The sequence below is a fragment of the Lithobates pipiens genome, unplaced genomic scaffold, assembly GCF_037356315.1.
Source record: "Lithobates pipiens isolate NorthernLeopardFrog02 unplaced genomic scaffold, aLitPip1_a1.2 Scaffold_1, whole genome shotgun sequence".
NCBI lineage: Eukaryota > Metazoa > Chordata > Amphibia > Anura > Ranidae > Lithobates > Lithobates pipiens.
Window position 1 is genome coordinate 175,648,681 of NW_027507685.1, and position 14,750 is coordinate 175,663,430.

General features: G+C 43.4%; 1 protein-coding gene across 1 annotated transcript in view; it reads right to left on the reverse strand.

The window, feature by feature from the left end:
* Window positions 1-2,969: 2,969 nt before the first annotated feature.
* Window positions 2,970-14,750, reverse strand: part of LOC143988676 (uncharacterized) — a 29,237-nt gene continuing 17,456 nt past the window's right edge. The window contains exons 2-4 of the mRNA XM_077488421.1: window positions 6,225-6,248; window positions 5,992-6,071; window positions 2,970-4,152 (exon numbers count right to left, since the gene is read on the reverse strand). Of these exons, the coding sequence (XP_077344547.1) occupies window positions 3,940-4,152; window positions 5,992-6,071; window positions 6,225-6,248 (317 nt within the window). The 3' untranslated portion in view covers window positions 2,970-3,939. The remainder of the gene's footprint in view (window positions 4,153-5,991; window positions 6,072-6,224; window positions 6,249-14,750) is intronic.

Genomic DNA, 14,750 nt, shown 5'->3' on the forward strand with positions numbered 1-14,750 from the left:
GTGAACGCAAAGCTGAAAGACGTGCTGGGCCAGTGTGGCTCTTGGCTTCCAGGCACAACAGACGCAGCACGGCATTGCAACGTCTCACCTGGCATGCCGAATAGGTTCTGGGGAGCTTGGGTGGCGCAGCGGAAGAGACGCTAGCAGCGGAAAAGGAGGAGTCAGCCGAGGAAGAGAGGGAGGATGATGGAGTAGGACGAGGAGGAGGAGAAGAAGAGCCAGGCCTGCATGCAATCCGTGGCGGTAAAACCAAATCTACACGGGTGCCACGGGTTACATGCTTGAAGACCGTCAGAAGGTTCACCCAGTGGGCAGTAAAAGTGAAGTACCTTCCCTGCCCGTGTTTGCTAGACCACGTGTCTGTGGTCAGATGTATCTTGGCACCGACACTGTGTGCCAGAGATACATTCACTTGCCGCTGAACATGGCCATATAGCTCTGGGATGCCCTTTTGTGAGAAATACTTCCTTCCTGGGACCTTTCATTGTGGTGTTCCAATTGCCACAAATTTTCTAAAGGCCTCCGAGTCCACCAGTTTATATGGCAGTAGTTGGCGGGCTACCAGTTCTGACAAGCCAGCCGTCAACCGTTGGGCAAGAGGGTTATCCGGCGTCATCATTTTTTTACGCTCGAACATTAGGCCCACGGAAGCCTGCCTTTTTGCAGAAAAATGTGAGCTTGGCGTAATGGAAGGTGGAGTGGAGGACAATTGTGAGGAGAGAGGAGAAGTAGAAGACGAGGCTGGACGGTGAGAGCCTGCAGTGTGGCTTTGTGTGTTCCGTTGCTCCCACTCGGCTCGGTAATGGCTGCTCATGTGCCTTCTTAAGGCGGTCGTCCCTAGGTGAGTGTTGGGCTTACCGCGACTAATGTGTTGACTGCAAAGATTGCAGATGGCAACACTATTGTCAGCAGCGGACACGTTAAAAAAAGCCCACACTGTGGAGCCATGTGCCGGTGTCCTGGGAGCGCCAGATGTGACCGTACATGGTTGATGACTCGCTCCTGATACATTTGCAGTCTGCTTTGTCCCTCCTGTGCAATGTAAGTTATTCCTGCTTCTCCTCCCTATCTGCTGGTCCATATCTCCCTCTGAACTTCCCTCCTCTTCCTCTCTTGTGGGCACCCACGTGACATCACTAGACACGTCATCATTGATGTTACCTTCCCCACCGCTATAAGTAGAGATCTCGGAGTAGGCAGCAACAGCGGGGACCAACCTCCTCCTTGGGCTGATCTGGGTACTGTCGTCAGACTGCTGAGTAGCGGTTGTTGAGACCTCCTCTTCCTGATCCAATACCAAGAGTGGCTGCGCATCAGAAATGTCTTGATATGGATCGGAAAATAATTCCTGTGACTCAAGCAGAAGGTATGTGGTGGTGGTGTTGTTGGTGCTAGTGTCTTTGGGGGTGCACATAGCAGAGAGTGAAGAAGAGGGTGCAGATCGAGAGGATGAGGAGGGTGCAGAAGAGTAAGGCTGAGTGAGCCACTCAACCAAGTCTGGTGCGTCCTTTAAAGTAATTGAACGCACCTTCTGTTGCTCCTGCCCTACCCCTGCCACCCCTGCAGAAGGGCCTGCCTCTTCCTCTGCCTGTCATTTTTTAAATGACCCTGTGACAAAACTCTCAGTCCCTATACTGATAAAGGACTGTTGCAGTATAGGGCAGCAGTCAGCAGTAGTGCACCTCAACCCTATATATTGTGGACCTATACCAGTCCTTACGGAATAGCAGACAGTACCTCACTCAACCCTATGTACTGTAGTACCCTAGACCTTACCAGTCCTTATAAGGACCTTTGTGGAACTAGTAGGTTGTGAATGATTAGCAGACTGTACCTCAGTCCCTATACTGATAAAGGACTGCTGCAGTATAGGGCAGCACTCAGCAGTAGTGCACCTCAACCCTATGTATTGTGGACCTATACCAGTCCTTAAGGAATAACAGACTGTACCTCACCCAACCCTATGTACTGTAGTACCCTATACCTTACCAGTCCTTATAAGGACCTTTGTGGAACAAGTAGGTTGTGAATGATTAGCAGACTGTACCTCAGTCCCTATACTGATAAAGGACTACTGCAGCAGAAGGGAAGCAGTCAAGTATAATATTCTTTCTATATTTGGATGAAAGAATATTATACGTGTACAAGCCTATTACCATACCAGTCCTGAAAAGAACCTTTGTGGACCTAATAGTAACAGCTACTGATTAAACTGACTGTCCCTCACTGCCTCACACACAGCTTCCTGCCTGTCCCTATTTAAACTGTCAAAACAGAACCTGCTGGAACAATAACTTGAATAGCACTTTTGTGGACCTAATAGTAACAGCTAATGATTAAACTGACTGTCCCTGCAGCACACAGCGTCCTGTCCCTTTCCCTACACTGACAAAAGACACTCAGGCTGCTGCAACAATCACTAGCATAGCACTGCCTCAAACCTATATCCTGAACTACACCTAACACCTATACCATGATACCAGTCCTTAAAAGAACTTTTGTGGACCTAAAAGCTAGCGATTTGGGTCACTGAAGTCTCTCCCTGCTCCACACAGCAACCTCTCCCTATAGTGACATACGAAAGAATGTAAAATGGCCGCCGGATCGGGTCTATTTATAAGTTAGGGGGAAGGTCCAAGTGTCCATGTGCTGTAATGTCTCAATTGGCTGTCCTGTACCCCATGATGGATGTGTCATCATAGGTCAAAGTTCCTTTATACAGTAAACACGGAAGTCCGCCGGGCGAACGGCGGCAATAGTCCGCCGATCGGGAGGACCGCGAACAGCAGAAATTCGCCGCGAAACGACCGCCGGGCGAACCGTTCAGCCATCCCTACTGATCAATTCACTTTACCACCTTCTGAACAAGGGCCAATAAAAGGTATTCAGATGATAAAAGTCTGACTAAAGACAGAAATCCCAACACCAATATAACATGGGGAAATGTAGGTACCAATACGCAATACTCATTTCTAAAACTCATAATTTTATTTATCTTTACAAAAATGATTAAAGCTGGAACAACAATTTTAGACACATAGCCAAAAGACATTATTTTATCCCCCTGTATCTTTGTATCCCTTCTACATAGTTTCATACACTTTAATCGTCTACAAGGATACTCAAAAAATCTTCTATATACGATGTGAGGGAAAAAAGATGATTCTGGGAACATTATATGGACTGTATTGGCTACTTAATCAGAAAGTTAACAGGATATCCTGAGGAAGTGGTTATTGTAGTCCCCTCACTCCATATATAAAGATCTTTTAAACATCCTTGTTTATTTAACAAAACAAAATAATGATTTTTTAAAATAATTGTGTATTGGTACCTAAAAAGTCACATATTTTTGTACTGGTGCTCTAATTTTCAGTAAGGCATGTTTGTACCCTTCCTATAATGGGGCAGATACCTTTCGAGGTTCCTTTAAAATCAGAAATTATTATCAAAATACGTGATATGAGTCAGTGGTATTAAAGCGAGTATATCAGTATAACAGCTAGACTACTAACATTTTAATGAACAGCAGTGAAGATGCAAAAGATCCAACTTTGTCCCTATCTATCTAACAGCATACATAAATGCTATTGAGCGTAGTTACCAGTTTTAAAACCTTACATCATTTGTAGTAGCCCATAAAAACTAAAATAAAAATAAAATATCTGTTTCTCTGATCTGACAACAGTGAGCTGAAATCTAATTGGTTAATACTGATTACTAAACTATAGATATCTATGGCACATATTGAGGTAATAAGAATAGATATTACTCTTTCTAATCATCGATCAATGTCTCTCGCATCTCTGAACATTCTGGTTGACAAGCTGGTTGGAAGTCTGATTCACAAATTGATTGACAGTCAGACTGGCTGACTGACTGGCATTCAGATTCGCAGGTTGGCTGGCAGTCAGGTTGGCAGATTGGTGTGCAGTCAGGTTAGCAGGATGGCTCAGGTTGGCAGGATGGCTCAGGTTGGCAGGATGGCTCTAAGACTGGTTGACAGGCTGGTTGGCATGCTGGCTGGCTGGCTGGTTGGCAGGCTGGTTGACAAGTTGGCTGGCAGGCATTTGCAGCACTCAACATGGTATGGGGGGAGTAAAATGAAATTCCCTCTTGGCAGTCATACTTTGTACTGCGACACCAACATGGCTGAAAGAAAATAGATACATAGACATTTATTTAAATGTCCCAGCTTGGATGAAAATACATAAAAGGAATTAAAACTTCTGTAATTTGAGTTTTTAAATTTGTTGTCAAAAATTGGTGTGTTTATGAAAAAAAGTATCTATTGCACATATTTTAGAGTTTCTAACTGTAACCGCTCTGTCAGAAATTTGAAGTGTCAAGTCACACTTGAATGATGAGATAATCTATTTCGATAGCAAGCAATGATTACTGTTTACTTTTCTTTGGCTGTGAAACGGATTTCAAAAATGGGTGGGATTTTTCAATCCTTGCACTTGACTATGAAGCTGTGCATCAAAATGGATCACTTGCTAGGAGTGGTGTAGCTAAAGGTTCCAGGTTCCTGGACAACACTTGTGCAAAGTTTTAGGTTAACTGCCCTTTCTTTTAGTGTACCCTCCCCTAAATCTCTATGAACAATGGGGCACTGCCAGGCCATCCTTCATAGCATGGATCGCACATAACCTATTGCCTTTTTCCCATCCATCTCTTGCATATGGTCTTACATGATTTGTGAAGTTACAAAGCCAAGAATAAGAATTAGTGCATAAGAGTTTCTGCACTCTACAACAGCTTCCCTACAGTGTACAATGGGCCCAGAAGGGGATTTGCCAATGAAACGTTCAAGGTGCTTTGGTCCAATATACTCTGATACATATCTTTGAATGCACAATTATTATATATACGTAATAACATATTTGTTATTATGTGATATTTTTTATGGGCCCACATGTTGGTTTCTGAACTGTTTTGCTAAGCCCTGTATCTATAGTATGCCTCTTCCGGTTGTTTCATTTTTAACCTTTTCAAAACAGAAAAAAAAGAGGGAGGGAAGAAAACGGGGAAGGGAAACTACACCAAAAAACCTCAATAAAAGGTGTTCGTTTTTAGAATTGATTGTAAATGTATATGAAATATTTTATGCATTAATCTGATTGATACATTCTCTCCATTTTAGAAAATTGGTAAAGCTCCTGGGGAAGCGTTAATCAAAACGCGAAACATGTAGAGCACCAGAATATATCCAAATTGGTTCTGTAATTAATACCCTGTCTATTGTAAACTTTTCTTATATTGAGGACTAATGTGTTTTTTCTTTCTTTAGGCTTATATGCCTAATGGGAACGGATATGGACATTGTTTAAAATGTACTAGTTTAGACAGGATATCAAACAGTACTTGATATGTTTTATATTTATTTTTATCTTTTTCTTTCTTATAAATAAATAATTTTTTATGTAAAATATTCTTCTTTTTCTTTTCCCCTTTTCTATATCAAATATATTATTATGCCTAAAAAGTCCAACACAACTAACACCTTTTATTTAGGTTTTTTGGTGTGGTTCCCTTCCCCCGTTTTCTTCCCTCCCTCTTTTTTTCTGTTTCGATTGATTCAAAGGACGTGGCATTTGTTTTTTTATTTTATAGTGTATCCACAGAACCACCCTGTGATAGATACACATTACATCTATTTTTAACCTTTTATATTGAATAAAAATCACTTAAATAATCTATCAAAGGTCTGTACTGTTGTTGTACCTTAAAAGCCTCACTGGGTCTATTTATTTTTGGTCTACAATATATTCAGGATGGGGTATGCCCTATCCAATGATAGTCGGTTGGAATCCTTAATTGGTTTTATGTATCTAATGGAAATGCAATTTATTATGTCAGGTAAATATATTTATGAACACTAGCAGTATAGTGACCCTACCTCGGTATTTCGCTATTATTCTTATGAAGGAAATAAAATGACCAAGCTCAACATAAATTTGTATGGTTTTATAATTAAAAAAAACTTACTATGATCATGATGAAACCCAAAGTAAATGCAGCCATTATGCTCATCATGGTGAGAAGAGCTATTCCCCACCCGGGAACCCCTGTGACAGGAAGACATAGGTCATTATATTTCCAAGGACATGAAAAACACATGTGTTAGGTCTGAAAAGCTTTCTTAGCCTTTACTATATATTACTTAGCCCTCACACATGGATCTTGTGTCAGCTCCGTCCTTTATTGTAAATTGTACATACCTGTGGAATTTGTAGCCTGTGCACCTGGTGGGTAATGAAAAGTTACATATTAAAATTAGGTCAGACTGAACTTTTAATAACAGGTTACTATTTATGTGTCTGATTCTTCTTATGCTTATGTATCTCTCACTGCTCAGTCGCACCATGCCTTTTAAAGCAGAAGTAAAGCCAATTTTTCTTTTTTACTTTTGGGCTTGGGGAAGGGAATCTGTTTAAAGCACAACTTGGGCCGCAGAAAAAATAGCCCCTGGACAGTAAAAGCATTTATCTGGGAACTAAGGGAAGGGGCACCACAAGGGTAAGTTTTACCCTAACCTGAAGTTCAGCTTTAAGGCTTTTATTGCTTTCTGTGTCTTTTTTTTCAAAGACTGACTCTAAAATCCTTTCCTGGTCCCTCTCCTGCCACAATGGAGGCAGGCAGTAGAGTTACAATACATTTTAATGAAAACGGAGGACCCTGTCTATTAGAGCTTAGAATCATAAAGGGAGAGTCAAGTAAAACAATAGGTAATAACTGCTATGCGTGAGCTGATGGAGAATGTCAAAGTTTGGTTTAATAGTTAGGCCTCTTTCACACTAACGTCCCGTTCAGGCCCGCCTGTCAGTTTTTCAGGCGGACCTGAACGGGTGCTCCATAGAGCTCTATGGAGCGTCGGATGTCAGCGGTGACATGTCCGCTGACATCCGACCCGCTCCGATCCGAAAAAGTGTGACGGAGGAAAAAGCTATTTTTCCATCCGTCTGCGGATCGGATCGGATGACGACGGGCACTGCGGTCCGTCGTCATCCGATCTCCCATAGGGGAGAGCGGCGCTGTGACAGGTCCGTCCCTGCACAGTGTGCGGAGACAGACCTGTCATCTCCCTGCTCAGCGGGGATCGGCGGAGTGATCCCCGCTGAGCAAACGGACATCCACGGGGCGGATCAGAACTGATCCGCCCCGTGTGAAAGGACCCTTAGAGGCAGAATAGGTCTCTCAGAAGAGATGAGTTTTCAGGGATCACCCACAGGTGGACAGAGTAGGAGACAGACAGATTGGGTAAGGTGTTCCAGAGAAAGGGAGAGACTCTGGAGAAGTCCTGGAGATGAGCATAGGAGGAGGTGACAAGGGAGCTAGAGACCAGGAAGTCTTAGAAGGAGCGATGAGAGCAGTGTGGCTGGGGGCAGAGTTGTGGATGGCTTTGCGGGCTTTTGTCACAATTTGGAGTTTTAGATGTTGGTTGAGTGGAAGTCAATGAAGGGATTAGCAAAAAGAAGTAGCAGACACTGAACGCTCTGTAATGTGAGGAAGGGGTAATTTAAAATGCAATAATTTGCCAAAGAATCCTGTTTTGGTATCAACTGTAAGATGCAGTTGCTCTGTAGCTGGTGGCTTAGTATGAGTAGTCTATATCACCATCTGCAAACCTATTGCATATGACAAAAAAGTCACAACAAATCTTTTACCATCACCTTCTAGAGTCCAGTCCTCCAAAGTTGCAGAAAAAGGGAGATTGCCAGAGCCTCCAAAACACATTTGCCGTCTTTTTCTGCCCTAATATGTATTAATTAAATACCACTGCACTCTGTGATGATTTGTGTGGTGCTCTTTTTAAGTTCTCAAATGTTTTGAGAAATAGAAACCTGAATCCATCCCTCTCCATGCAAGCTGTAATATTTGCTTCTCTGTACCATTGAATTATGTGACTGTTTAACCTCTTACTGCCAAGGGTGTGAATATATGCGGCCTCACGGTAGCTTATCTTCAGCCGTGGTGTTGCATATATGTATACATGTGCTTTTGCTGGAAATGCCCTAAACAGCGAGCTCTCAGCACAGAGCCCAAGATATTACTGACAGCTCTGGGATTCATACTAATGATTGGGAGCTGTGAATCCCGGTGTTCTGCCGTATAGTGTCCGGCCATCAAATAGTGTCCACCCCGTACTGCGCATACGCAGTACGGAGCAGACGAACCTTTGGAAAATCTCCGAAGCTGAACGGCGCCTGTGCCGTGAGTGGAGGTGGTAGCCCCACCATCCAAGCGGACATAGGGTTGTGAATATTAGAGGGCCCCTCGCGGGCGAGCTTCGCTCGCCACGCTTCGGGCTCGGCCTCGCTGCGCTCGGCTCTTTTTTATTCCTACTCTATGTCCACTTGGATGGTGGGGCTAGAACCTGGACTCACGGCGCAGGCGCCGTTCATCTTTGGCAATTTTCGGAATCTGTGTTGTTGTGTACTGCGCACGCGCAGTACGCAGCGGACACTATCGGATGGAGGACGTTATATGACAAGACACCGATTCCCAATCACCTGATCGCTGTGATAGCCTGTGATTGGGTATCACATAGATCAGTCACTGTACAGTCCACCCCTGCTTTTTTTTCTGTTCTTGAATGGAGGAAAAGATGCAATGGGGGTTATTTACTAACAAACACCTATGTGGTATTGCTGTGATCGCTAGAAGTAGAAGAATTTGTTTTGCATTGGTCTTTGAAGGCAGGTCATTGGAATGGCAAGACATTTACAGCTACATTTAAAAAAAATATATTTTTTACTATTCTGGGCCAGTTTTCCTTTGATAATAATAATTTAAAAAAAAAACAGATTAGGATAGGGAGTGCTGGGAAATCTCACCAACAGAGAGACAAATAAAAAACACTTTAATGATATAGCTGTAGGTGTAGCTGCCCATTTAAATGCCTGGCTGAACACAATTGTACTCATAAAAACGCTGTTTTTTTTTTTTTTGTTGCATTGGTGTTTACCTGCACACCTGCATATGATGTATTTTCTCATTTTTGAAATTTGTATGAAAAGTGATCAGGTAGGTAAAAAGTGATAGGTAAATGCTAATGAAAAAGAACATTGGTGTTTACACAAGCACAAGCATGTGCAGACATGAACTTCTTGGCCAAATGTATTTGGCTCCCCAGGTGCAGAAAAACATCATGGGATTTTTTTTACTAAAGGCAAATCCACTTTGCACTACAAGTGCACTTGGAAGTGCAGTCGCTTTAGATCTGATGGGAAGATATAAAATGAGCTCTGCTGATTGTATAATCCAATCATGTACAAGCAAAAATGCAGTTTTTCCTTGCATGTCCCTCTCAGATCTAAAGTGGATTTCCTTTCGTAAATAACCCCCAATGCCTTTATTGCTGTCTGTCTGTTACATTGTCTGTCAGAATCTGGTACAGCTGTGCTTGTAAACCAATTAACTTCCAGTTTTTTTTTGTCAAAGGTTAAACTGAACAAGCTGAAGTTAGAATCTGATTGGCTACCATCCACAGCTGATTTTGTACTTTAGTAAATTTTTGCATTTTAGTAAATCAACCCCAATGCGAGTAAGCATTCACAGTGCAGGAGATGAGACTGTGCAAAACTGAAGATAATGCTAAAATTAAGCAAAAAAAAAAAAAAAGGGGGGGGGGGCTTTAATTTACCTTTAAAACCAAGATTTGGCTGCTGAATGACCGGGCCATTTTTTGCGATTCGGCACTGCACCGATTTAACCTGTTCCTGACCAGCCGCCGCAGTTGTACTGCAGCAGAATGGTGCAGGCAAAGCGCCATTATGCTACGTCAGGCGTGCGGCCAGATTCGATCAGGAACCGATCAATCCCCAGGCCCAAGCCAATGATTTCTGACCTGGACCTGGTGATCGCACTGACAAGGGAAGTGATGACATCTCCCTCATGTCTGTCTTTTCTGTTCCAGACCGAGAGGAGAGAGCATCAGAAAAGTGAGTTGCACCAACACTACTCTGACACCAGGTCACAAAGGCATATATTCACCCTCCCGATCAACCCCGATCACCAGCTGTCACTGTGCCACCCAGTACAGCAATCAGATTTTTTTTTGATCACTGTACTAGTGTCATTAGTGACACTAATCAGTGTTAGGGTAAATAATCTTAGGCCCAGATAGGACTAGGGACCACCCCTAACCACCCCTAATAAAGGTTTAACCCCTTGATTACCCCCTGTCACATGTGATCACAGTAAATGAGCCGGGTGACTCAGGTTAGCTAGCCATTTTTTTATAGTGTCAGGGCAGCCACCGGTTTAACCCCCTGATCACCCAGTGGGTGATCAAAGTTAGGTTTTAGGGTCAGATAGGGTCTGCGTCACCCCAGGCAGCATCAGGTTAGTGCTCGTACCGCTAACAACCAAACACGCACCATACCCCTCCCTTAGTAGTATAGTGTCTGAACAGATCAATATCTGATCTAATCTGATCAGGACTAGGGATGAGCCGAACACCCCCCTGTTCGGTTTGCATCAGAACTTTCGAACAGACCGCAAATTCGTACGAACGTTAGAACCCCATTGAAGTCTATGGGACTCGAACGTTCAAAATAAAAAGTGCTAATTTTAATGGCTAATATGCAAGATACTGTCCTAAAAAGGGTTTGGGGACCTGGCTCCTGCCCCAGGGGACATGGGTCAATGCCTAAAATGTTTTAAAAAATGGCTGTTTTGGTGGGAGCACTGATTTTAATGACGATTAAAGTGAAAAAAAGTGAAATATTCCTTTAAATATCATGCCTGGGGGGTGTCTATAGTATGCCTGTGAAGTGCCACATGTTTCCCGTGTTTAGAACAGTCACAAAATGACATTTAACAGAAAAAAACTGCTTGCGTTTTTAATGTAATATCTGGTTCCGGCAATATGGATGAAAAACATTGAGAAAAATGGCATGGGTAGCCCCCCCCCCCGCCCATTACCAGCCCCTTTGGGTCTTGTACGGATATTAAGGGGAACCCCGTACCCATATTAAAAAAAGGAAAGACGTGGGCCCCCAGGTCCTATATACTCAGAACAGCAGTATACAGGCGGTGCAAACAAGACAGGGACTGTGTAGATTTGTTGTGTTAAGTAGAATCTGTTTGTAATTTTGAACTGGTACATTTTTAAAGTGTAGCTCCAGTCAATCTATTTTTCAGCTTTTTTTCAGCTTTTTGGAAAACATAGGGAAGGGTTATCACCCCTGTACAGTGGTGTGAAAAAGTGTTTGCCCCCTTCCTCATTTCCTGTTCCTTTGCATGTTTGTCACACTTAAGTGTTTCGGAACATCAAACCAATTTAAACAATAGTCAAGGACAACACAAGTAAACACAAAATGCAATTTGTAAATGAAGGTGTTTATTATTAAAGGTGAAAAAAAATCCAAACCATCATGGCCCTGTGTGAAAAAGTGATTGCCCCCCTTGTTAAAACATACTATAACTGTGGTTGTCCACACCTGAGTTCAATTTCTCTAGCCACACCCAGGCCTGATTATTGCCACACCTGTTCACAATCAAGGCATCACTTAACCACTTAAGGACCGCCGTATTGCCATTATACGTCATCAGAATGGCACAGGCAGGCACAAGCACGTCAATGTACGTGCCTGCCTTCCAGCGGGTGGGGGGTCCGATCGGACCCCCTCCCGCTGGATACGGCGGTCCGTTTCCCTCCAGCAGCGATCCGTGATGAGGGGATGGCCGTTGGTTTCTGGCCACCCCCTCTGGATCGCTCCTGGCCAATGACGAACTTCATCCCACTGTGTATTGTTTACACAGGAAGGAGGAAGTGATGTCATTCTCCTCGGGGCGGTCTTTTTGACCGGACTACGAGGAGAAGACTAATAGTAAGTGTGCACCAACACTACACTGACATGTAGGTACACACAGGTAAACAAACCCCCCCCGATCCCCCCCCCGATCGCCCCCAGATCCCCCCCGCCCCCCCCCCCAGTCACAGTGTCACTGATTGCATTGATCATTTCTTTACTGATCAATGCATTCAGTGTCAGTTGTAAAAGTAAAAACTGTCAGGGCAGTTAGTGTTAGGTCCAGGGTAGCCCCCTATCACCCCCCAATAAAGATTTAACCCCCTGATTGCCCCTAGAGTTAACCCTTTCACCCCCTTTTGCCAGTGTCCCTAAGCGATCATTTTTCTGATCGCTGCATCAGTGTCGCTAGTGTCGCTAGGTAGCTAGTTATTTTTTTAGGTTCACCACCAGGTTTTTATAGCGCTAGGTACCCCGATATACTACCCAATAATGGTTTTAACATCCTGATTGCCCCTAGTTAACCCTTTCACCCCCTTTTGCCACTGTCTCTAAGCGATCATTTTTCTGATCGCTGCATTAGTGTCGCTACTGTCGCTAGGTAGCTAGTTATTTTTTTAGGTTCACCGCCAGGTTTTTACATCGCTAGGTACCCCGATATACTACCCAATAATGGTTTTAACATCCTGATTGCCCCTAGTTTACCCTTTCACACCCTTTTGCCAGTGTCACTAAGCGATAATTTTTCTGATCGCTGCATCAGTGTCGCTACTGTCGCTAGGTAGCTAGTTATTTTTTTAGGTTCACCGCCAGGTTTTTACAGCGCTAGGTACCCCGATATACTACCCAATAATGGTTTTAACATCCTGATTGCCCCTAGTTAACCCTTTCACCAGCGATCACAGTATAAGTGTCACTGGTGACGCTGGTTAGCCAGTTAGTTATTTAGGTTCCCCGTCAGGTTTTTATATAGCGCCAGGGACCCCCATATACTACCTAATAAAAATTTGAACCCCTGATTGCCCCTAGTTAACCCTTTCACCACTGATCACCGTATAAGTGTTAGGGGTGACTCTGGTTAGTTTGCTTTTTATAGCATCAGGGCACCCACCATTTATTACCCAATAAAGGTTTAACCCCCTGATCACCCGGTGGGTGATATCAATTAGGTTTTAGGGTCAGGGTCTGCGTCGCCCCAGGCAGCGCTAGGTTAGTGCCAGTACCGCTAACACCCACACGCAAAGCATACACCTCCCGTAGTGGTATAGAATCTGAACAGATCAATATCTGATCTGATCAGATTTATACTAGCGTCCCCAGCAGTTCAAGGTTCCAAAAAAACGCATTGTTAGCGGGATCAGCCCAGATACCTGCTAGCATCTGCGTTTTGCCCCTCTGCCCAGCCCACCCAAGTGCAGTATCGATCGATCACTGTCACTTACAAAACACTAAACACATAACTGCAGCGATCGCAGAGTCAGGCCTGATCCCTGCGATCGCTAACAGTTTTTTTGGTAGCATTTTATATTTAAATCCGGAAGGCAGTGCTTGGTTTTCGGGGTCCCGTACGTGGCTAGGCTCCCAAAAAGTCCCCCACATGTGGTATCCCCATACTCGGGAGAAGCAGCAGAATTTATTTTGTGGTGTAATTTGACTTCTGCCCATAGCATGTGTGAGCAATATATCATTTAGTAAACCAAAATGTTTTTTGTGTGTTGCCCTGCTGGATTATATATGTCCAGGATGGGGGGAGGGGGGGGGGGAGTCTTTTGAGAAAAAAACCCGGGAAAAATGGAGGGGAGAAAAATAGGATGGGAAAATGGGGGTATCTGCTATAGTTTATATGTATAACAGATTTTTGGGTTTCAAATCTGCTGCTTCGCAGAGTTTTGCAGAGAATATGGCAAATAATAGTCAATGGGTAGCTGGCAGGATCATAGGTTACAGTCAATAGTCAATAGTTGTAAAGATAGCCATAGGAAAGGGAGAATTTCTTAGCACAAGCAGGTAGGCAGCATGTTCAAGGGTAGAAGGCACCTTTAGAAGATATACAAATAGAAGAAAAACAGCGCCAACCTAAGTGCAGTATTTTTAGATCACAAGTATTTATTTGTAAAAGTAATACACTCACTCTTTGGTAGAGAGTGAGTATATTACTTTTACAAATAAATACTTGTGATCTAAAAATACTGCACTTAGGTTGGCACTGTTTTTCTTCTATTTATATATCATTTAGTGACAACTTTGTGCAAAAAAAAAAAGTTTGTAATATTCCCGCAACTTTTGGCAAAATATAAAATATTCCATGGACTCAACATGCCTCTCAGTAAATAGCTTGGGGTGTCTACTTTCCAAAATGGGGTCATTTTGGGGGGTTTTGTGCTATTTTGGCATTTTATGGCCTTCGAAACTGTGATAGGTAGTGAGGAGTTAAATCAAAAATTTGCACCCTTAGAAATCCTGAAGGTGGTGATTGGTTTTCGGGGTGCCGTGCGCGACTATACTCCCAAAAAGTCCCACACATGTGGTATCCCCATACTCGGGAGAAGTAGCGGAATATATTTTGGGGTGCAATTCCACATATAACCATGGCATGTGTGAGCAATATATCATTTAGTGACAACTTTTTGTAAAAAAAAAAAAATTTTTTAATTTTTTGTCATTATTCAATCCCTTGGGACAAAAAAAAAAATATTCAATGGTCTCAACATGGCCCTCAGCAAATAGCTTGGGGTGTCTACTTTCCAAAATGGGGTCATTTGGGGGGGGGGGGGTTTGTGCCATCTTGGTATTTTATGGCCTTCAAAACTGTGATAGGTAGTGATAGGTAGTGAGGAGTAAAATACAAAATGTATGCCCTTAGAAATCCTGAAGGCGGTGCTTGGATATCGGGGTCCCGTACGCGGCTAGGCTCCCAAAAAGTCCCACACATGTAGTATCCCTGTACTCAGGAGAAGCAGCATATTGTATTTTGGGGTGTCATTTCAC